The sequence below is a fragment of the Nannobrachium achirus genome (assembly GCF_963921795.1).
Source record: "Nannobrachium achirus genome assembly, chromosome: 16".
NCBI lineage: Eukaryota > Metazoa > Chordata > Actinopteri > Myctophiformes > Myctophidae > Nannobrachium > Nannobrachium achirus.
Window position 1 is genome coordinate 9,108,035 of NC_137823.1, and position 23,701 is coordinate 9,131,735.

The window sequence follows — 23,701 nt, forward strand, 5'->3', positions numbered from 1 at the left end:
CTGGGGACCCCCCAAAATAATCTCCGAACCACAGGTTGAGAAGCACTGGATTAGATCAGGGGTCGGCAACCTTTTTGACATGGAGCGCCATGTTTTTATATTTTCTTGATAGTCAGTGTACCACATCAACATTAACTTCGATCATGACACCATACCAAATGTTTAGATTTTGATTCTCCATAGGCTATATATACATAACAACCTTTTGTAATATTTTCTTTCAAGATATAATGATCATTACTCAATAGCAATAATCCCACCTATCTCCCTGCCTACCCAGTCATAGTTGTCAGTTTGAATGAATGTAGAATTATGTGTGAGTGTAATTTGTAGATGGATTTTTTTTAACTGACTATATCATTTTTGCAATATTTAATTTTAAAAGTAAAAAAACATCTCTCACAAATATGCCAGTGTGCCAGTGATCCCCCTCCCCTGTGCCAATGTTGGCACCGTGCCTAAAAGGTTGCCTAGCCCAGTGGTTCTCAACCTTTTCAGGCCGTGACCCCCAAAATAATCATATTTTAACTGGGGACCCCCCCCCCCCCCCCCTGCCCTGAAGAGTTGAGGTTCTATTGTGAAAATAGCAGATCTACATGCTCACAATGTAGATCTGCTATTTTCACAATTGCTGCCTCTAATATTTGACAATTTGGCCAATGTTGAATTTTTCATTTTAAAGGTATTAAAAGGGTCTTAAAAGTCCTTAAATTGTCACTTTAGAAATGTGCAGATACCCTCTACACACTTAAACTGTATGTTGGTTTGTTTACTGTTGAGTGAGGGGAAAAGAATGTTTGCACACTAAGTTAAACATCTGGGGACCCCTAAAAATATTTTGGGGACCCCCCTGTTGGTCCCGACCCACAGGTTGAGAACCACTGGCCTAGCCCTGGATCAGACAGATGCGCATCACCAGGGGGTGTGGTCACATTGATCAGACATCATCGATTAGACGCCCCGATCAGAGTCCAATCAGTGGTGAGTCAGGACAGGTGTGTCTGCCTGTCAATCATCCATCCACAGACATCATTCATTCTATTCTACGAGCAATTTATTACTTATGATTGAATACATGTTCCCATGTTCTTCCTTCCTGTCCGTCATCAAATGTAACCACTTGAACCCAACGCCCCTCTTATGGGCATGGCAAGATAGACAGACATTAGCTATTGAAATAGCAGATCTACCGGTATATACATTTATAGACTCTTATGGGCATGGTATGGGAGCCAGACATTAGCTATTGGAAATAACAGATCTATACATGCTAACAGATGTAATATCTTCGGTGAAGAGAAGTTCTCAGATAAAGTATAGCAGTGAACACAAGACATGTGCTGCTCTCTCTCTCTCTCACGCACGCACGCACGCACGCACGCACGCGTGGGGCTGTCCCCATTTCAAATATTTTTGGGGGGTCACGGCCTGAAAAGGTTGAGGACCACTATATCTAAATATTATCTTCCTTTAGAAATAATAAATGTGGTTCTCAAACAACTTTCTTTGACCCTTCAGAATGAGACAACAGGGAACAAGGAATCCTGACAAATTATACTCTGGGAAAATATTCTTGCTTGACGGTGCTGGTGGGCCGTTTATAATACAATTTATAGGAATGAAGCCGCAGGCCGAATAAAATGTGTCCTCGGGCCGTATTTGAACCCCGGGCCGGACTTTGGACACCCCTGGCTTAATAAGATGACACAAAACAAAACAAAAAAACATGATGGCTCAAGCATCTGTCAATCATTACACGCCTGTTTTTCTTTTTTTTCCTCTCTCGCCTTTTTGGTCAAAGTTTTAAACTTGTTCTGATAGTGTGAACGTGACAGTGGGTAGTTATGCAATAGAGACACACACACACACACACACACACACACACACACACACACACACACACACACACACACACACACACACACACACACACACACACACACACACACACACACACACACACACACACACACACACACACACACCTCTTATCCAGTCCCCTCAGCAGAACTCAGCAGGTCTAAAACTCCAAGGTTCAACCACTGTTCAGTTAACTCTTCAACAACACGCAGAGAGGAGAGCCTCTATTTGACTGACACACAGGTAGGACACACACACACACACACACACACACACACACACACACACACACACACACACACACACACACACACACACACACACACACACACACACACGTTTGAATAATTTTGTATTCCTAGGCTAGGATTATTGAATGCTTTAACCGGTGAAAAATAGCAGATATACAAGCTCACAGCGCGGCACCGAGTGCCGCGCTGCGAGCTTGTAGATCTGCTATTTTTGAAAATGTGTGCAAATCGTTGAATGAATGTATTTTTCAAAGCGAACGTTTGTAACTCAAATTTTGCTTCTGGGTGGTCCCTGGAACTAGATATATTTGAGATGGGTGTCCGTGGCCAAATAAATATAATTTTGCGGGTCCTTCACATGAAAAGGTTTGAGAACCACTGACATAGTAGTCTTTCAAGAACAGACTAACTGAGCTCCAGTTAAGTGAAAAGGATATTTTCTTTTACGATGGCTGGCCAGACTGCTTACATAGAAACATAGGTTTTTCAAAAAACCTTAGAAGGATTCAAAAGACACCTATAGCATCGGGTCAAAATGTCACAACTTTTCAAAAATAGCAGATCTACAAGCTCGCAGCGCGGCCGCGCTGTGAGCTTGTATATCTGCTATTTTTCAATAGTTAAAGCATAAAATAATACGCAATAATGTGTACCTGTTCTGAATGGGTTAAAAAAGAAAGAGAATTACCCTAAAGCCAAACTTGACATGGGAGCCGGTCAGGTTCAGGTTCAGGTTTATTTGTCACACGCATATCCATACAGGTACAGATATACAATGAAATGCTTGTGCCAGGAGCACTCTCAGCCTTATTACACACACGAGACAACCCAAAGCAACAAGACAACAACAAGTCACCCAAGACAACCCAAAACAACAAAAACCATACAGTGTAACAGTGTACAGTTTAAAAACTGCGTACAGTGCACACTACGTCTCGCTTTCATCTCTTCGTTAAGCAACCTGATTGCTTGAGCATAAAAACTATTACTGAGACGAGTGGTGTGTGATGAGATGCTCTGGTAACGTTTTTTGGATGGGAGGAGATAGAACAGGGAATGGGCGGGATGACTGCTGTCCTTTAAGATGTTCTCTGTCTTTTTCTTACAGCGTGTGTTATAGATTGTGTGTAGCTGTGGTAATTCTGTGCCAATAATTTTAGCAGCTCTCATCACAATCCTCTGTAACTGTTTACTGTCTTGAACAGTCACGTTACCAAACCACACTGTGATGCATCCTGTCAAAACACTTTCTATGGTACAGCGATAGAAATTTACAAGAGCCTTGGTGCTCAGGCCAAATCTCCTGAGGCACCTCAGAAAGTACAGTCGCTGCTGCGCTTTCTTAAGGATACCTTTGCTGTTTAGAGACCATGTGAGTGAGTTTGTTATGTATACACCCAGGAATTTGAAACTGTCCACTATGTCTACAGGTGAACCATTTATGGTTAAGGGACTGTGATTGACTTTAGACTTCCTAAAGTCAACGATGATCTCTTTTAATAATTATTTGGGAAAATGGAAAAAATTAAATACAAAAAATAATTATTACAAATAAATGAAAAAAGTTATCGAAAAACACGGCCTGCTCACGTATTAGGAGGGTTGCATGAGTCACCAGAAAAATTAATGGGTGTTTTTAATGAATCTATCATGGTTAAAATGAAGTTTGAAGTTACAATGGGTGTGTGTGGGGAGAGGCCCTGGGCCTGGAGGGCCTGGTAACATTTACATCAAATATCTAAATATTGAATCAAGCAAATTAAAAACTGTTCAGGGTGTTCATAAAAGCCTGATTAGACGATAAAATTACGAATAGGTTTTTGAAAGTGGAATATCCCTTTAAACTGTGACGTGCAATGCTCTTCGGCTACTTATTTTAGTTGAAACGTGTGTGTTGTTGGCGTTCCTTCTGCTGTCAATGATTAAGAGTTGATGTGTCCACTAGGCAATGTGTCTACGTGTTGTTATCCTTGTTTATTAGTGTGGATGCTAACTTGCTATAGTCCAGGGTTCCTCAAAGTGGGTGCCGCGTAATGTAATGCCAGTCCAGGGGTGGCTCAGAATAATCTGATCATATTTGGAATTCATCAATATCACCTCACCAATATCACTTCAATATGCTTAGTAAAACAGACCTGATTTGCACTGTACTTGAGTTCTTTTTGTCCATTTACAGCCAACTCACTTCACCAAAAGTAGCAGATCTATAAGCTCACAACACGTCACGCGTTGTAAGCTTGTAGATCTGCTATTTTTGGTGAACCTTCCCCCCCCAGAGTAGGGATGCTGAGGTTCAAGTGGTCAAGTATAAAGTTATTTTCTGATATTTCTCTGTGACATTCCCTTGTGGAAAGACATGCATGTTTACGTTATGTTTAACATGATGTAAGATTCTAAAAATAATATTAGTGAATGAAACCCCCTGCTATAATCCGAGGCACCCCTATATTATATCACTCCCAGCACCTTATAGCATATCATTGTTGTATGTCCTTATACCTTATATGTCCAAAACTGTTTGTTTTGTATACCATAAAATGTACTAAACTAGCACACAACACCTCGCGACGTTGTGTGCTTGTAGATCGGCTGTTTTCACTAGTTTTGTGCGACAGTCTTGTATGATGAAGCAGGGCTTTGCTTTACCAAAAGATGTAAACATTTGAAACTTGGAGATACGAGGTTTCTGCCCGACAGTGATGATATTTAAGTGATTATGTTGTGAGGAAAACATTGAGATAATAGCCATTTTGGTTAGAACTGACTGAAAATAACTTTGTACTTCAAGTTTAAAATGATACTAAATATTTTTTAAGTGTCCAAATGAATTCCGAATACTATCAAATGATCTGCCCTAGGGTGCCCACTTTGAAAACCCCTGCTTTAGGTCACAGAATGTTTTGCCAGCAAAGTGAAGCTGCTTTTTCGAAACCTTTGGAAGTGAAAAGTGAAGCTTTTGGCCATTCACATCACAATAGATATAAAGTTCCCAGAAATGCAACTTTCTAGTTAGTGCAGGGGTAGAACAACCTTAGGCACGGTGCCAACATTGGGGGAAGGGTGATCACTGGCGCACTGGCAGGAGTGCGAGAGAGAGGATTTATATTTTAATATCAAATAGCCTATATGTTTTAAACGTGGTCAATTAAATGAAGTCACCTAATTTACAGCATTACATCCTGTCTAATGAGTCTGCCGTTATAACAATGTCCTGACAATCTCAAAATATGTCAGAATGTTTGATAGCATGTCTGACATAACATGCTATGACATATCCATGTCATTATCATGTTGTCATTTATGTTGATATAACACACTGACTATCTATAAAAAAAAACTTAAAAAAAAAACTAAAACTTAAAAAAACGTGACACTTCATTTCAAAAAGGTTGCTGACCCCTGAGTTGTAGCGTATTGTATTTGTATTGTAGCGACCCCTCTTTTATTACTACATCAGTGAGTTAGCTGTGAGGGACTGTAACGCTACAGTATTGTTTTTACTCTTAGTATTTTTACAGCACTTTGGTTCAACACTGTTATTAAAGAACACAGAGGATACGGGTAATTATAGAATGCCGTATCTTATTTAGACAGGTGTGAGACTTTATTAAGCACTTTGTTTGTGAAATCTGAATGATGGTGTAGTTGTAGGAGGTTAAATAAGTCGCTCTGCCCGAACCCCTGTAAACACGGGAAGATGTCAGTCAGGTCTTGGTCTCTACAACCATGCGTGAGCTACGATGGGCTAAAAATCGCTTTGGGAAACACGGCCAATGATGGATTCCAAAAATGATCAAAGTATTCTGAGGAACCTGCTGGACTCCTGGTATAAGGTAACGGAATATAACAGGATAACAGAGGTCTGTGTCTCCTCGTCTCTTTCTTTCTTTCCTTCGCAGAGCAATAAACCAAGATGGGGGACTGGGGCTTCCTGTCGTCTCTGCTGGACAAGGTCCAGTCTCACTCCACCGTCATCGGCAAGATCTGGATGAGCGTTCTGTTCCTGTTCCGCATCATGGTGCTGGGGGCCGGCGCCGAGAGCGTCTGGGGTGAGTTACTGTACACTGAATTCTGTGTCCAGGCCTGGAATTTCATCATTTTAGGGGCAAGGCCACTTGGTCTTTGGTGTTGTCCATTATTTGAGGGCACAAAGGCCAAATGCCATGGCAGTCAACTGAAATACTTTGTTGAATTTAAGGGTTAGGGATGATAGATAGATAAATAGATAAATGATGGTATTTACAATCTGATCCATGCTCAGCCCTGCAACGATCAAACTCACTGGATTGGTCTAAAGATGGGGACTCGGGGGAGTTAAGATTTCAGAATCTCAACAAAAGACACTGGTGTCTACATGACAAGAAAGAGACACTGGTGTCTACATGACAAGAAAGAGACACGGGTGTCCGGTGTCTACTGTCTACATATTGACCAGAAAGAGACAGAGCAGAAAGTGGTACAGTCAGCTGGGACATTAAGGCCACTGTGGCCTCAGGTCATGCCATTGGGCCAAACTGAGGGGCAACGACGGCCATGGCCTTCATGGCCTCCATGAAATTCCTGCCCTCTTTGCGTGTGAGGTCCGTTACACGGAATTTTGTGTCTATTAGACCAGTGGTTCTAAACCTTTCCATCTCACAACACATCAGTGCATACAAGGACAGGTGCGTAGGAAGATTAGAGTTCCCACAATATGTCTTCACTCGCAAAGCTTTGTATTGAATACAGATCAACCCAACCTTCAGTGTATTCAGGCCCCCCCAAGATCATCATTGTTTGAACTGGGCCCCCCACCCTGTCAAGCACTTGGAGTTGAGGCATTACATTTAGTTTGACTCTGTTCCACAGATAACATTGTCACCCTGAGGTCGCAAGCCACCCCGAGGTGTCTTACTAGTATGTCTGTAAAAAGTGTCCTCTCCCGATCATGAATGCAGTTTTCCCTATGGTGAAAGAAATGCAAATGCCCTCTTTCCACGCCATACCTGAAGGCAGCATTCAAGATAATTGACTCGTCCAAATTCTCCTGAACTTGAATGCAGCATCTTATGTTGAAAGAATTGCCCTCTCTGTGTAGACTAAACCATGCTGTACGTAGGCCTACACTAGGGATGGGAATTGATAAGATTTTAACGTTTCCGATTACATTTTCAATTCTGCTTATCTATTCTCATGGGGAAAGGGTGGGAGGGGGAGGAGAAAGACACACACTGTCTTCGTTTACACAAGTTGTTTAGAGCAGTGGTTCTAAAATAGCAGATCTACATGCTCACAACACCTCACAACGCCTCGCGTTGTAGATGTAGATCTGCTATGTTCACAATGTTCGCCTCTTGCTTACTTAATATTTAACAGTTTGGCCAGTCCTGTCGAATATTCGACTATTTGAATACTTTGAAGTCGAATAATTAGAATACTAAAAATCACTATTCGTGAATGTCCTATAATAGGTATAGCTTTTCAGAGCGATTTTGAAGGGGGTTAGGGTTTTACACTCCTTTAAGGCTTGCGGTAGGGCGTTCCACATGTTAGTGGTATAGCAGGAGAATTAGTTTGAGTCTTTTTTAGAGTCAAATCTAGGTTGATTGAACATGATTTGTGGCGCTGCCTCTGGTGTTGTGATCGTGGACATCCTTGACATCCGATTCTATAAATGTCTTCAAAATCCTTCTAAGGTTTTTTTGAAAAATGCATGTTTGAGCACCACTGACAAAGAAAATGCACTGTCAGTGGTGCTCAAACCTTTTCATGTCAAGGACCCCCAAAATGATATGTATTTGGCCTCAGACCCCCATCTCAAAATATTTAGTTCCAGGGACCCCCCAGAAGCAAAATGTGAGTTACAAATGTTCGCTTTAAAAAAATACATTATATTCAAAGAATAAAATTCAAATTCAAATTTGGAGAGGGGAGAGGGCACTTTTTACACACATACTGTATAAAAGGGCCTGGGCTCAAGTCCCCTTTGATGTCTTTGTGTGCACGTGCCTGATAACAAAATGCAAGTGTAGGCAACCTTAGGCACGGGTGCCATCATTGGCACAGGGGAGGGTGATCACTGGAACACTGGCAGAAGTGTGAGAGAGAGGATTTATATTTTAAAATCCAATGTTGTTTTAAACGTGGTCAATTACATTAAGTCACCCAGTTTGCAGCAAATGACATCCTGCACATAATTCTACATTCATTAAAATTCTGAACTCTGACTGGTGAGAGAGTCGGGGAGATAGGTGGGTTATTGCCCCGAGTCTAATGATCATTATAACAATGTCCTGACAAGCAAAATATGTCAGAATGTTGATGTGGTGTTGTTAAAATGAATGTTGACATGGCACACCGACTATCTAGAAAACAAAAACATGGCACTTCATTTCAAAAAGGTTGCTGACCCCTGCAATAGAGGGTATGCGTATGCTAGTCTGGGATCACCTCACTTTTCGGGCTTGTAATTGGTCTGGAGCAGAAACCACAACACGTCATGTTGTAGTACTCAAAGGCCTACAATTTGCCGGAAAGATCAAACCGGATTCAGTTTTAACCCAAAATATTCCCCTGCACTCAAGGACATACTTTTAGGGTCTAGCTAATAAACTCCTTGATGCGGAGTAGTTTTGCTTTTGAAAAAATCGTTTGGGATTTGCATCTTTTAGTCCAACTGTTAGCGACTGGCAAGACTACACTAGGCTACTCGAGCATTTTAATAGGGATTGGGGAAACAAACGGGGGGGAACCAAATCAAAGTGACGCCGCTTCTTCTAGTGGTTTCCGCGCTTTAGGCGGAAACCAAACGGCCTGTTGTGAACGAACACCAGGCTTTCCCCCAGAAAGCCTGGTAGGCGAGGTTATGCGTATGTATAAGGTGACTGGCAAATCGAGTGGCAAAGTGAGAACATTAGTGAGAACATTAGTTCTATACCAATCAGACAATTGAAACACCCGTGTTGGTCCTCAACATGGACGTTTAGGACTACAAATGCAACCATGAATACGATGTCTAATTGTGAAGCGTTGTCATTGGTCCTCAGGTGACGAGCAGGGCAATTTCATCTGCAACACGCAGCAGCCCGGTTGTGAGAACGTGTGCTACGATCACACCTTCCCCATCTCCCACATCCGCTTCTGGGTGCTGCAGATCATCTTCGTGTCCACGCCCACCCTGCTCTACCTGGGACACGTCATGCACGTCACGCACAAGGAGAACAAGCTGAGGGAGCAGATGGCCAGCCCGGCGCCCCCCGGAGGCGGGAAGACCATAAAGCGGCCCAAGTACACCGACGAGAAGGGCAAGGTCAGTCAGTGATGGAGAAAAAAAGTACTCACGTTTTGGTTTTAGTCGAGTAAAAGTGTCAACACTGTAGACGCTTTTGATGAAGTCCAGTGGGACCGAAATGTCTGTCAATTCAAAAGACTAAGACTAAATCTACAGTAAGTCTAAGACTAATGGCTGTAAAAAATAACACTGGTATGCATGCATGCTTTCATTATCCCCCATGGCAGTGGCAAAGGGTGTGATATAGCCTTTACAATTTAAGCATTTCGCCGACACTCTTAATCCAGAGCGACTTTCAACAAGTAAGAAAATACAGCAATACATCAACGTCATCAATACATCAAATGCACAGCAATAGCAATCTAAGAAGAACATAGCTAGACCAAGCACCTATTCAATAAAAAAAGAACAGATAAAAATACTATCTGAAAACATGCATAGTATGGGAAGTTAAAAGTTACTGTGCACCACTGTTCCAACTACAAAGTGGCAAATCCTGGACATTCATGCCACAGTGGCCCAGACACTGTCCAGGGGTCTGGCATCAGAAGAGCTGTACCAAAAGAAAAACTAAATATCAGACATACAGGGCACAAGCAGGCCTGGAACTTTGTCATTTTAGGGGCAGGCCAGTTTGGCCTTTAGTGTTGTTTATTTTTGGAGGGCACAAAGGCCAAATGCCAGGGGAGGAAGACAAATCAAATAAGACAAAATTTCAGTCCATTGAAAGAATGAATTGAATTTAAGGGATAACCCTAAGCCTAACCATAACCATAACTGGTTATGCAGTAAACAAAGTTACTGGATTGCTTTAAAGGACAACTTTGTTTTTTTTACAACAAGGGTTCATATTTTAGATTGTAATTAGAAAAAATAAAAAGTGAGTGTTAAAATGTTTTCATTTACTTCGTTCTATCGTTTTAGCATGTTTAGCGTGCTATAACGTGGGGGCATGTGTACGCATTGGGGCATGTGTACAAGTGTCTAAATATATGTCTTTTTAGACACAATAAGCCTGCAATTTCTTTATTGCTATTTACAGTAACCCCAGAAGTCATATCTGCCCATGAAAGATTGCGGTGCATCTTGGGAATGGGCAAAAATGTGTAAAAATACATATTTAGCCACTTGTACGCATGCCACCAGCCACTGAAATCAAAATAATTAAAATCTCTAAAACGATAGGAAGGAGTAAATAAAAACATTTTAACTCTTATCTTTTATATTCTTTAATTACAATCTAAAATATGAACCCTTGTTTAAAAAAAAAAACTAAGTTGTCCTTTCAAAGATGGGGGAGTTAAGAATTCAGAATCTCAACAAAAGACAAGTTATCTACATGACAAGAAAGAGACACTGGTGTCTTCATATTGACCAGAAAGAGACAGAGGAGAAATTGGGTTAGGGTCATCTTGCCTGGCTCCAGCCAATAGACCCGCCCACTCTCTGAGTGGACTGCTTCTCTTGGTCTGGAATTGGCATATGATGCGCCTCTTTCTATGGCAAACCAACCAATGAAATCAATGCAAGACGGAGGAGGGGGTGGGTCTAACTTTTGAAAATCAACAGAAACAGTGGAGGGAGGGGTGGCTCACCAGAGCTCTTAATTGCTCCCTTTGAACTTCAAAGGGTTTCTGAACTGCAGTAATTGATTGAGCCACACAAGTGTCAATAGCTCGTTAGTGCTTCTCTCTAATCAATGAAACATCAAAGACAATGACTTGTTTGATGCCTGTCATACAGGGGAGGGGGAGGGGGGAATGTTTTGTGTACACAAGTCAAACACAACCCCTCCCACCAGATCTCTTGTGATTGGGAATTTCAAATTTTAAATCCCCTCCCCTTTGAAATCTCTTGTCAATGGGACAATGTCAGACTCAAGATCCAGCGCAGAGTCTGAAATCAGGCTAATCAGATCATCTGGGGCATTAAGGCCACTGTAGCCTCAGGTCATGCCAATTGGTTTGAGGGGCACAAGGCCAAACTGAGGGGCAACGACGGCCTTCATGAAATTCCTGACCTGGGTGCCCCACAGCTGCAGCACTACAAACAGACATACTGTGACTCTGATCATCACAACAATCATAAAGTGCAACCGCTCTCTTGTCGCTGACCTCTGCAGGTGAAGATCAAAGGCAGCCTGCTGTGGAGCTACCTGATGCAGCTGCTGGTGAAGATCATCATCGAGGCGGCCTTCATCGTGGGCCAGTACTACCTGTACGGCTTCGTCATGGTGCCCATGTTCCCCTGCTCCCGCAAGCCCTGCCCCTTCACCGTGGAGTGCTACATGTCCCGGCCCACCGAGAAGACCATCTTCATCATCTTCATGCTGGTCGTGGCCTGCGTCTCCCTGGTGCTCAACGTGGTGGAGATCTTCTACCTGCTCTGCTCCAGGTAATGATAATAATACCAGTAAGACTCCCTAATTAGCCCTATTCACGGCCCGCCCACTCAGCATCCCCCTGGTGCTGAAGTCACGTTTTGAAGGGTAAAATCCTGCTAAAAGCCCATAGAGTTAACACAGAAATCGCAAATTTAATGCAGCTTCGGAATAGTAAAGTATAAAATACGGCTAGCATGATCAAGAACACAAGATAGTAAATGGCACAAAGCATTATAATTTACTGTACCGTTCGAAATAATGATTTGTTGGCTTTAAGTCCAGCTATTTCTGTATTAATTTCCCCTTCTAAACTGACGTCAGCACCAGGAAGTTGCTGAGAAATCTGCTGAGTGGGCGGGCCGTGAATAGGGATAATCGGGAGATAAGCGACCGTCAGGTCGCAAGTAAAAATAGGCCTGGTGGTGGCGCTAAATTGTATAGATCCTTGTTGATGACATGACTCTAGACAAACTGTGTACCGCTTTGTGTGATTTTCGGGTAAAATCTGTAGTAGCAGTGCTGTCCAAAAATGTGTTTGAAAAAAATCACCCTGATGGTGGCGCTAGATGGGACAGATGCATTTTGATGACATGACAGTAGATATACCGTGTACCGGTTTGCGTGATTTTAGGGCAAAATCTGTGGGAGCAGTGTCCGAAAATGTGTCTTGCAAGAATCGGCCTCATGGTGGCGCTAGAGGAGGGCCATGTGAGAAATTAGTGGGGGTTGTGGTTTGGCAGCCAAGGAGTGTGTGTGCAAAGTTTGGCATGGATAGGGGCAACGGTGGCGGAGATATGAGATATGACACACACACACACACACACACACACACACACACACACACACACACACACACACACACACACACACACACACACACACAGCTGTACCCTCCCACACACACAGCTGTACCCTCTCACACATGTGACCCTCGCTCTTGCACGCATGCACGCACACAAACAACTCTCTCTCTCTCTCTCTCTCTCTCTCTCTCTCTCTCTGTAGAGTCAAGATAGCGAAGAGCTATACGACAGGGAGGACGAGTGTGGAAAGGGCAGTGCAGGTTTAGCTGAAAGTATGATCATCATTCATCAGTCAACTTATTCTTAACTGCAAGAGAAACCCTACAGTATAGCTGAGAATAATGTTATGAATGAAAACATCCCACCTGTAGAATATAAGGTTACAAATGGAGTAAAAGTGTTGCATTCAGTGCCTCCCAGGCAGATTAATCTTAAACTGTCAGAATGTATTGGTCAGAATGTATAGAGGGTATGCACGTCCACTGGGACCCGCCCCCCTAATCTAGACTGAGTGGCAATTGAGCAGCATGGAGCATTGGAGTTTGGAAGTTGCAAATCACTCAACGGCCCTGCATACCACCTGTTTCTAATTTGAAGGAGGCAGCAGGATGTTGTGTTGTAGAAAACTCTTGACACTTAACCTACACAGAATGTCTTGGCAGAAAGTAGCTCATAACATACATGCCTATGGTGGATTTTTATGAAACAAAAACTTTGCCGATAGAAAGAGGATAATTCAAGCTTTCAGTACAGCCGCAATGTTGGTGAGTTAACTTTGTTTAATACAATCAGATAGGACTTTTCGCTTTGGATGTATGGGCTGTCAATGGCAGAAATTAGTTTTTTGCCACTCAGTAGGCGTGTTCCCACATAACTTCCAGCAACAGTGATGTCACGCGCATACCCTCTATTGAGAGGATTTCCCTTGCATCTAATTTTAGAGGAGGTCCTAAACACATACAGTAGGCTACAAAACACATGACTAAACACACATAACATTACATACAGTACAAAAACACATGACTAAGACATTACATACAATGCAAACACACACGTACAGTACAGTTAGTTTTCTCACCATCTCCCACCCTTACCCCAACCACAAGTCATTTAAGCAAAACAAGAATGGAGAATGCAATACTTTGGCTTAAGTTAAAAAAAATAAAATAAAAAAAAAACAGAAAAGAAAAAAAATAGAGTAAGTACAAATACAATCAATATTAGAAGCATGATCAGGTTATTTCAAGATATGAGTACAAGGAAGTCCCGAAGCGGCCAAAATATGTAATAGAAAGAGGGAGATTGTTCCAGTCAGATGGAGCTTAGTGGAATGTCCTGCGTCCAGATTCAGTAGGCCTAGTTATTTTTGGGGGGACAGTGAAATAGGGATGTTGTGAGTTCCTGAGTGTGACCATTAACACTTCAGTGAGTCCTGTTTTGACGTGAATACAATACAATTATTGTTATTGTTTAACATAATATATTCACATCAAAACTGGACTCACTGAAGCTTTCTATAATTGTGAGGTCGCAGTTACTATCAAAACCTCCACCGCCTGTCAGTCAGTCACACTTTTGCCCTACTGCACAAACTTTGCACACACACTCCCATGCTACCAAACCACAACCTCCACCCCTCATTTCTCACATGGCCCTCTTCTAGCGCCACCATGAGGCCGATTCTTGCAAAACACATTTTTGGACACTGCTCCTACAGATTTTGCCCTAAAATCACGCAAAGCGGCACACAGTATCTCAAAAGTCATGTCATCAACATGGATCTGTCGCGTTTCCCATATTCCATCTTGATTGGCTACCATTGCCTTCTAAAGTTTGTGTATGCGACCTGACGGTCGCTTATCTCCCGATTAGGGAGTCTTACTGGTAATAACAGTTGTACTAGTTAACATGTTTATGCTTATACTCTGTAACTTTTCCAATAGAACTATTCTTAAAATTGTCCTAACTATTAAATCGCTAAAGGTTTGGAACACCCACTCCGTTAATTTCAGCCCCTAAAGCCTTCTGTAAATAATGTTTTCTATGACCGGGGAGGCGGGGACTGGATTTCGCGGCAAAATTACGTCATCTGCATCTTTCCGTATACGTTGTATATACGTCGTTGGCCAATCACAGCGCGGATCATACACTACCGGCCAATCACAGCGCGTCTTGCCGTCTCTTCAGGAAGTAGCTTGCCTCAGCAACAGTGTTTACGCTGGTGTTGGAGTCTTGCCTGTTACTCCCCAATGCCTGGTCGCAGAGGGACGTGAAACCCCTCTAAAGATGCGTATTGGCGAGGTGAAGGCGGTCGCCCGGGTGAAAAACTGATGAAAAAAGCAATACCGCTACTGACCAGTTAGTTGAGCAACTTCCATAGTATAGCTTTAAACAAAGAAGGACACCGACTAGGCGACTACATACGCAACCAAACACAGTACTTTGCGCAGTAATAACCTTATTTAACACAGAACATAATTACCATAACCTGTTTTGTTTTGTTTTCCTGCCGCCTGCAGGGTGCGGTGCCGTCGGGGGCAGAGCCACAGGGTGACGTCGGCAGAGCACCCCGCCAGCCTGCCCAACAGCGCCCCCGTGTGGCCCAGCGTGGAGGACACCCTGAGGCAGAACAAAGTCAACCTGGAGTTCGAGAGCGGTCAGAGCATCGCCGGCAGTCTGGACGGAGCAAAGGAGGACAAGAGGCTGCTCAGCGGCCACTAGTGGCCAGCGCATGCAATCACACACCGCTAGAGCAGTGGTTCTCAACCTGTGTCTTTGGGGGGGTCCCCAGATTATTTTGCAGGGTGCCCAGATGATTAACTTAATTAATGTGCAACATTGTTTTCCCACTCAACTGTATACAAAGCAACATAAAGTTTAAGTGTATAGAGGGTATCTGCTCATTTCTAAAGTGTATAGGGCCTACACTTGATGCTGTATGTTGGTCTGTTTACTGTTGAGAGAGAAAACAATGTTGCACATTTAGCTAAACATCTCGGGGACCCCCCAAAATAATGTGGGGACCCCCCTGGGGGTCCCGACCCACAGGTTGAGAACCACTGCACTAAAGGAGTCCCAGTATTACCGCCCACGGTACGCTGAATACTGCCCAAACGTTTTTGAGAGCCAAAGGAGACGTTTGCCCGGGACCCAAACTTGTGAAAATAGCAGTTCTGCTATTTTCATATTTATACATTATTATTAGATTTTTGAGAGGAGCTAAGCTCCAACATCTGGCTTTGTACGGTTCCCAAACTGGTGGGAAAAAAATGTCCAGGCACTAAAGTAAACTGAATGGCCTACATCTGGCCTAGGTATGGCCTACATCTGGCCTAGCCTACATCTGGCCTAGATATGGCCTACATCTGGCCTAGGTATGGCCTACATCTGGCCTAGATATGGCCTACATCTGGCCTAGGTATGGCCTACATCTGGCCTAGATATGGCCTACATCTGGCCTAGGTATGGCCTACATCTGGCCTAGCCTATGGCCTACATCTGGCCTAGATATGGCCTACATCTGGCCTAGATATGGCCTACATCTGGCCTAGATAGGCCATATCACACAACTGTGATTGGCTAGCGGGACACTTGATGAAAATTATGATCTCATAAATTCACACAGATCTTTGATTCGCTAGAGGTCTGCGCCGCGGATCCAACTTATAGGCTATGGCCATATATGGAGATTTCTGCATCTGTCAGTCCTTGTCCATTTTGTGTCCATACATGGAGATCCCTAAGTAATGTCATCAGTATAGAGGGTATGCACGTGACATCATCATCATAGCTGGAAGTTATGCGGGAACGCCTACTGAGTGGCAAAATAACTACTGTACTTTCTGTGCTTGACAGCCCATACATCCAAACAGAAAAGTCCTATCTGATTGCATTAATCATTAAACTCACTTTGCCACTCACTTTGCCACTCCATTTGCCATTCACTTTAAGCATGCGCTTACCCTCTATATGCCCATATATGGGCATGGTCCCTTTTGTGCCCATATATGGAGCTGGCTGTCAGTGGCTGACAGCCAGACACACTACATATTTGGGCGTAGCGGTTTGAGAAACACAGGCGTACGCTGAAGTACACTGTGTGAAAAAGTGCTCTTTTTAATCCCAGAAAAAAAAGGGGAAAGAAAATGGACGCCAGTTTAAAAATTTACTGTATTTTATACAAGAGTAACCCCTTCTAAATAGTCTGTTTTTTACATTTCATTATTATTTTCTTCCTTAAAGTTTAGATTTGTTTTCTTTGAAAAGTATTGGAAACATTTTTTTAAAGTTTTTGGTTTTAGGACATAGAAGCAATGTACATAATTTGTGTGTCGAGTCAGTCAGTCAGTCAGACAGACAGACAGACAGACAGACAGACAGACAGACAGACAGACAGACAGACAATGTAATCTTGTGTTAATTTTATTTGGCTTTTTTACTGTTTCATGTATAAAATGGTGATATTTTTTGTGTGACCATTTTTCAATTACGGATTTATTTCAATCAAACCATTAGTACGGTCATTATGTGAATGTTCTATTTATTTCCAATATGAAACATATTTAACGTAAAATGAATGAATAAATGTTTGCACTGAGAGATGATAGTGTTTTATTATTTAAAATTCAGTCCTCTGCTCTGAGGGACACTTTGTGACCAAATAAAACTGTCACTGCCTCGAGTTTGAGTGTTTCTATATTTATTTTATATTTATCTTTGAACTATTTATATATAGAGGGTATGCGTGTGACATCATCATCATACCAGAAGTCATGCGTTCTGGAAGTTATGCGGGAACACCTACTGAGTTGCAAAAAAACGACTTTCTGGCCTTGACAGCCCATACATCCAAACAAAAAGTCCTGTCTGGTTGCATGGACAAATTAATGTGTATTACCCCCTCAGGCCGGGAACACATGTACAGTATGTGGTACAGTAATCTTTGGAAAAATATTTAAGTTTTCCAGATTTTCTATGAAGGTGTAAGCTATCAAATAGTTTTGGGATTGTGAGGCTGAGTAATACGTTTTCCAGTAACAACAGTGAGTAATTTTTGGACTTAGGTCCATAAGGGTTAAATGCATTAAGCAACGTTAAACTCAATTTGCAACTCGATTTGCCATTCACTTTATGCATGCACATACCCTCTATTGTCAGCATTACAGTGTCAATTATAGGCAATAATTATTTTATTTAAAACAGTTGTGTACAGCTCGATATTGTGACGGTATCATTGCCATAGACATTGCTATAGACTAGAGCAGGGGTCTTCAACAGGGGGTCTGGGACGCCAAGGGGGGGGGTCCTCAGAGTTACTACAGGGGGTCCTCCAAATCTTTGTGTGATAGAAACTTTTTTTCTCCTTTTTTATATTAACCACTTGAACCCTAGTGTCCATATTCCGAGAACTTTAGCCAAAATAGCGAGGCGTTGTTAGCTTGTAGGTCGGCTATTTTCGGCAAGGAGGTTTGGTGTAGAGGGGAAAAAAGAGCGGACTAAGTACAGAGTGAAAGGTCAAGTGTATCAAGTATTGACGGTTCAAGTAAATATCTGAAAGCATGAATCCAAAATACACTGATGATTGTGCTGTCAAACGACAAAACTATATGGAATCTATGAACAGGTTGTGGGGGTCCCTGCTTCATCTCTCTCTCAACTAAGGGGTCCTTGCCTGAAAACATTAAAGACCCCCGGACTAGAGTGTGTGTCCCTGTATTATGGGAACATATTAACATTGCAGACAGGGTGAAGTGAAGATGATTTATGTGATTCATCATCATAGTCCTATCAACCCCTCAGGATCCAGCAAAGCCACAGCCCTTGTGCAGTGGTTCTCAACTGCGGGTCGGGACCCCCAGATGATTAACTTAATGTGCAACATTGTTTTCTCATTCAACAGTAAACAAACCAACATAAAGTTAGTGTATAGAGGATATCTGCACATTTCAAGTAACAATTTAAGGACGTTTTAATACCTTGGCTTTAACATTAGCCATATTGTCAAATATTAGAGGCAAAAATTGCATTGCGAGGCGTTGTGACCATGTAGATCTGCTATTTTCACAAAAGAACCAACGGTGTTATACAAAATGTAATGCCTCAACTCTTAGTGCTTGTCAGGGTGAAGGGGTCCCCAGTTAAAATATGATTATTATGGGGGTCGCGGCCTGAAAAGGTTGAGAACCACTGCACTATTGGACTCAAGCTTTTATTTCAGACCATTGTTATAGTGTTCACCACGGCAGGTTTGTCCTCGTGCCCCTAAAGTAATGTCATGACCTGAGGCCACAGTGGCCTTAATGCCCAAGCTGACTATACCACTTTCTCCTCTGTCTCTTTTTTGTCAATATAATATGTAGAGACACCAGTGGGCTGTATTTTGATTGTCTTAAGTACCAGCTCTTATCCTTTAACTTAAAGGCCTGTCCATACTGTCTCCGACCAGCAAACTTTTCGTTGGAAAGGTCCGGTTCAACTACAGAATGACGTCACTCGCATCTTCTGAAAAGCATTACCCCAAATTAGAGTTCGTAAAGCTGCACGTCAAAAAGTCGGAACTCGGAAATAGTTGAATTTAAGGGTTAGGGATAATAACCTATTCTGCAGTGAAATAGATAAATGAAGGCATTTAGAATCTGATCCATGCTCAGCCCTGCACCAATCAAAGTCACTGGATTGGTTTAAAGATGGGGACTTGGGGGAGTTAACAAACAAAAACAACAAAAGACACATATTGACAAGAATGAGACACCGGTGTCTACTGCCTGCATATTGACATATATTGAGGAAGAGACAGAGCCGAAAGTGGTACAGTCAGCATTAAGGTCACTGTGGCCTCAGGTCATGCCGTTGGTTTGAGGGGCACGAGGCCAAACTGAGGGGCAACGACCCTCCTGCCCTGGTACTCGTTTTACTGAGTATAAGTGGTTGAACTGAAGTGATCCACTTTTAGAAGCCATGCTATATACTAGCATTACGTACTCACATCAATGGTATGAGCCCATTTAGGCCTAAAATTATTTAATGCTTTAACTATTGAAAAATAGCAGATATACAAGCTCACAACAAGTTAAATCGTGATTTCGAACTTTTGTAACTCAAAATTTGCTTCTGGGGGGTCCCTAGAACATCATATTTGGAGATGGGAGTCCGTGGCTAAATACGTGTGTTTTGGGGGTCCTGACTTGAAAACGTTTGAGAACCACTGATTCAGAAGAACGATTTAGAAGACATTCATAGAATCGTGTCAAAATCATTCAAAGACTCGCTCAAAAGTAATGTCCACGATTTTTCAATAATAGCAGATCTACAAGCTCACGGCGCGACACCGAGCTTGTATATCAGCTGTTTTTTTAATAGCTAAAGCATTAAATAATGGTTAAAGTGTCACAGATTTGCGTTCAGGACTAGATGCTATAATGAAGCAGCCAGAAAGAGAACAGACTAGTGGAAATAGAGTTGGGACAAAACCTTAAAGGGATATTTCACTTTCAAAAATACTTTTTGTCATTTTATCGTCGAATCAGGCTTTTATGAACACCCAGGACAGTTTTTGAGTTTCTTCATTCAGTATTTAGATATTTGATTTTCATTTCCCCCCATTTTCCACCTTCCAGGACCTTAAACCCATTATAACTTCAAACTCCATTTTATCCATGACAGATTCAATTAAAACACCTGTCCTTTTTTCCGCGGTGACTCCTGACATGCTCCGAATACGTGAGCAGGCCGTGTTTTTTCGATAACATTTTTCATTGATTTCTATACATTTTTGGGGGAAATGAAATTTATTAAATAGAATAAAAGACTATAAAAATTAAATGAGAAAAGTTCTCGAAAAAAACACGGACTGCTCACGTATTCGGAGCGTGTCAAGGCAACCCACAAAGGGTCCCGACCCAGTGCTTGGGAACGGTACCCTACTGGTTATCAAAAGTAGCAGATCTACAAGCTCCAAACGGGGGCTTGTAGATCTGATATACTTACCATGCTTTTCACAGAATTACACACTATTTATGAAGTCACACACATTTCCAAAACACCAAGTAGGTCGGGAGTGGCTTATTGTCGGTATCAGCCGGTAACACGTGGGAGTCTGTCCCCGTTACAAAGCGCTAGACCCCTGGGAGATGGACTGCTGAGGTGGAGCGCCACACCTACCATCAGCTCCCAGTACTTGACGCACGACTTGCCAAGCCGTGCTACTCATACGCTGACTGAGCTATCCGGGTACTAATTAACTAAAACACCAAACATGTATTATTTTCGTACATAGATAGCCATACCACCCTATCTATCTACTGTATGTATCACCCTGTTAACCCCTTGTTTTTATCTATCTATCTACTGTATGTACCACCCTCGTAAGGAATGTGAAGCATATCGCTCACACCCTGATGAAGATAAATCATTGATCGGCTGGAATTATAAACGTTCAGATATGGTCAGATATGAAGGTGATCAAAGTCCATTTACATGAGCTGTGGATGCATTTACAACATTTCACCAACCACGTGCTTCTCAACCTGTTCAGGCCCTGATCCCCCCAATATAATCATATTTGAACTGAGAAAACCCGATATACAATATACATATTTAGTCAAATATGCTAATTAGCTCATTAATTAAGCACAATACAAAAAAGTATATTGCAGAAATGGATTCTACAGTGGAAAATATATAAGAATCTTTTTTTTCAGGTTTTCTGCCTGTCTATCATGTTGGGGTAATGTGAGATAGTGTCTCGCTTTACCCCGAAGCAATTGTTTCATTTTACCCCACAGCCACATTTTGGGAAAAAGGACATCTCTTATCAATTCAGGGTAATCTTCAGCTAGCATCTATCACATGGATTTATATGTTGGTAGTTCATCAACGGTAACATGTCATTAGGTCGAACACCCTTTGGATCGACCACCAAACTCTAACCCAAACCCTAATCCTAACCTCAGTAAAACTATGCCTAACTCTAACCCTAACCCTAAACCTAACCTCAGTAACCGTGACGCGGGTGATTATCTAACCTGCCAACGCTCGCGGGTGATTATCTAACCTGCCAACGCTCGCGGGTGATTATCTAACCTGCCGACGCTGTACGACCCAACGGGAGTTCGACCTATGGGGCAGTCCCCTCATCAACATGTATGATATAAAATGTTCTCCCTGCATCAATTTGCTTTGACACAACAGCTGATTATGTTGACAGCAAGACAATGTACTTTTAAAATAATAATAATCATATTTGAACTGGGGACACTTACCAACATGTCCTGTGACCTTTCCACCCTGTTACATCTATCCATGTTTCCTTTCCTAGCAGCCATAGCCTCCATGCTCACCCACACTAAAGGGGAACACACACACCGTACGGCAATGCTGGGAAATAGAACAGGTGCGGCAGGCGAGGTGTGAACGCGCGTCTGACGCCGCCGGTGTGGGGACCCACAAGACCACAACTAACCCCCATAGTCAGTACAGCCATCATGAACCAGCCCACAAGGCCACAACAGCCCTGCCAATCGGTCTCAGCCCTGTTGGCACGACGGTTTGTGCGTTGGTCTGGCGAGCGGGAGCCCCGGGTTCAATCCCCGCTTCTTCCCATCACTAAAACTTCCATAGGGAATGAATTGGACGACGCCCCCCCCATCCCCCTCTTCCCCCAAGGGGAAGCACAGCTGAGGTGCTTCTACTGTGAGAACACGGCCTGGGGGAATTCCAACCGGCCGCTCTACCTCCTGAGCCACTGCTACCTCTCTCTCTCACACACACACACACACACACACACACACACACACACACACACAGAGAGAGAGAGACAGTATGATATATCGTTGTTGTCGGGTGGAAACCTTGTATGTCCAAAACTTTTTGTATTTGTCATTTAAAAAATTACTTAAACTAGTGAAAACAGCCGATCTACAAGCACACAACGCCCCGCACCGCGAGGCGTTGTGTGCTTGTAGGTCTGCTGTTTTCACTACTTTTGTGCGACGGCCTTGTATGATGATGCAGGGCTTTGCCGTGGGAAAAGATTTACACATTTGAAACTTGGAGATACGAGGTTTCTGCCCGACAGTGACGATATGTCACAGTCCATAATAACTCTTCAAACTAATAGCTCTGTCCACCATGCAGTTAAAATATCACAACAGTTCAAGTTTTTAACAATAGTAAATATTACTACTTGGTTGAATGGCTGTATGGCATTTCTCTAATTAAATGAAATCTGAAAGATTCATAGGTGAGTTTTAGAGAGACGTTCTGGTCGGGAATCGAACCGGTGGCCTTTGGATTGCTGGAGAGCAGACGACACTGTAGCGCTGAACACAACCGCTTATCTCTTCCGGGAACTCTCACCACCAGCCAGAGTGGGGGAGGAGGGGGTGGAGTGGAGGTTATTTACGACCATTTGACTCTGGTACGATCTCCTCTTGCTTCTTCCTGCGTTTACCATCAGTTTGACCTCTGACATTTGAACATCTAAAGCAGGAGTCTTCAACGTTTTCAGGCCAAGGACCCCTTAGTTGAGAGAGAGATGAAGCAGGGACCCCCCACAACCTTTTCATAGATTCATAGTTCCATTGTTTGACAGCACAATCATCAGTGTATGTTGGATTCATGCCAAGTTGTGTTTTCAGATATTTAACCACTTGGACCGTCAATACTTAATAAACTTGACCTTTCACTCTGTACTTAGTCTGCTCTTTTTCCCCTCTACACCATCGGCTATTTTTGGCTAAAGTTCTCAGAATATGGACACAGGTTCAAGTGGTTCATATAAAAAAAGGAGAAAAAGGTTTCTAAGATTTGGAAGACCCCCTAGGGGTGCCGGACCCCCTGTTGAAAACCCTTGATCTAAATGGAATGGCAATATATAATATGTTTACATTAGCCTTCATAATGGTAAATGTTGCCTCTATGCAAGGTGGTTTAAACTGGAGAGATGCATAAGCAGACTGGTCTGTTGCAATTTTCTTCTTTTCCATTCTTGTTTTCTCCTCCTTCCCCCTCTCCCCTTCTATGTTCTTCCCTCTCCCCCCTGGGCGTAGGCGAATGTTCCCCAGCCCCCCGTGGACACGTTTTGCTACTAGCCTACTCCTACACATTGTACCCAAAAATCAGATTCCAGTCCAAT

General features: G+C 42.7%; 1 protein-coding gene across 1 annotated transcript; it reads left to right on the plus strand.

Annotated features, from left to right (window-relative positions):
• Positions 1–1,989: 1,989 nt before the first annotated feature.
• On the plus strand, positions 1,990–17,248 carry LOC308301294 (gap junction Cx32.2 protein-like). The gene is made up of 5 exons (XM_080745221.1): positions 1,990–2,103; positions 6,011–6,160; positions 9,137–9,399; positions 11,504–11,775; positions 15,087–17,248. Exons 2-5 carry the CDS (start codon positions 6,025–6,027, stop codon positions 15,286–15,288), a joined length of 873 nt encoding a protein of 290 aa, XP_080601347.1. The 5' UTR covers positions 1,990–2,103; positions 6,011–6,024; the 3' UTR covers positions 15,289–17,248.
• The last annotated feature ends 6,453 nt before the right edge of the window (positions 17,249–23,701 follow it).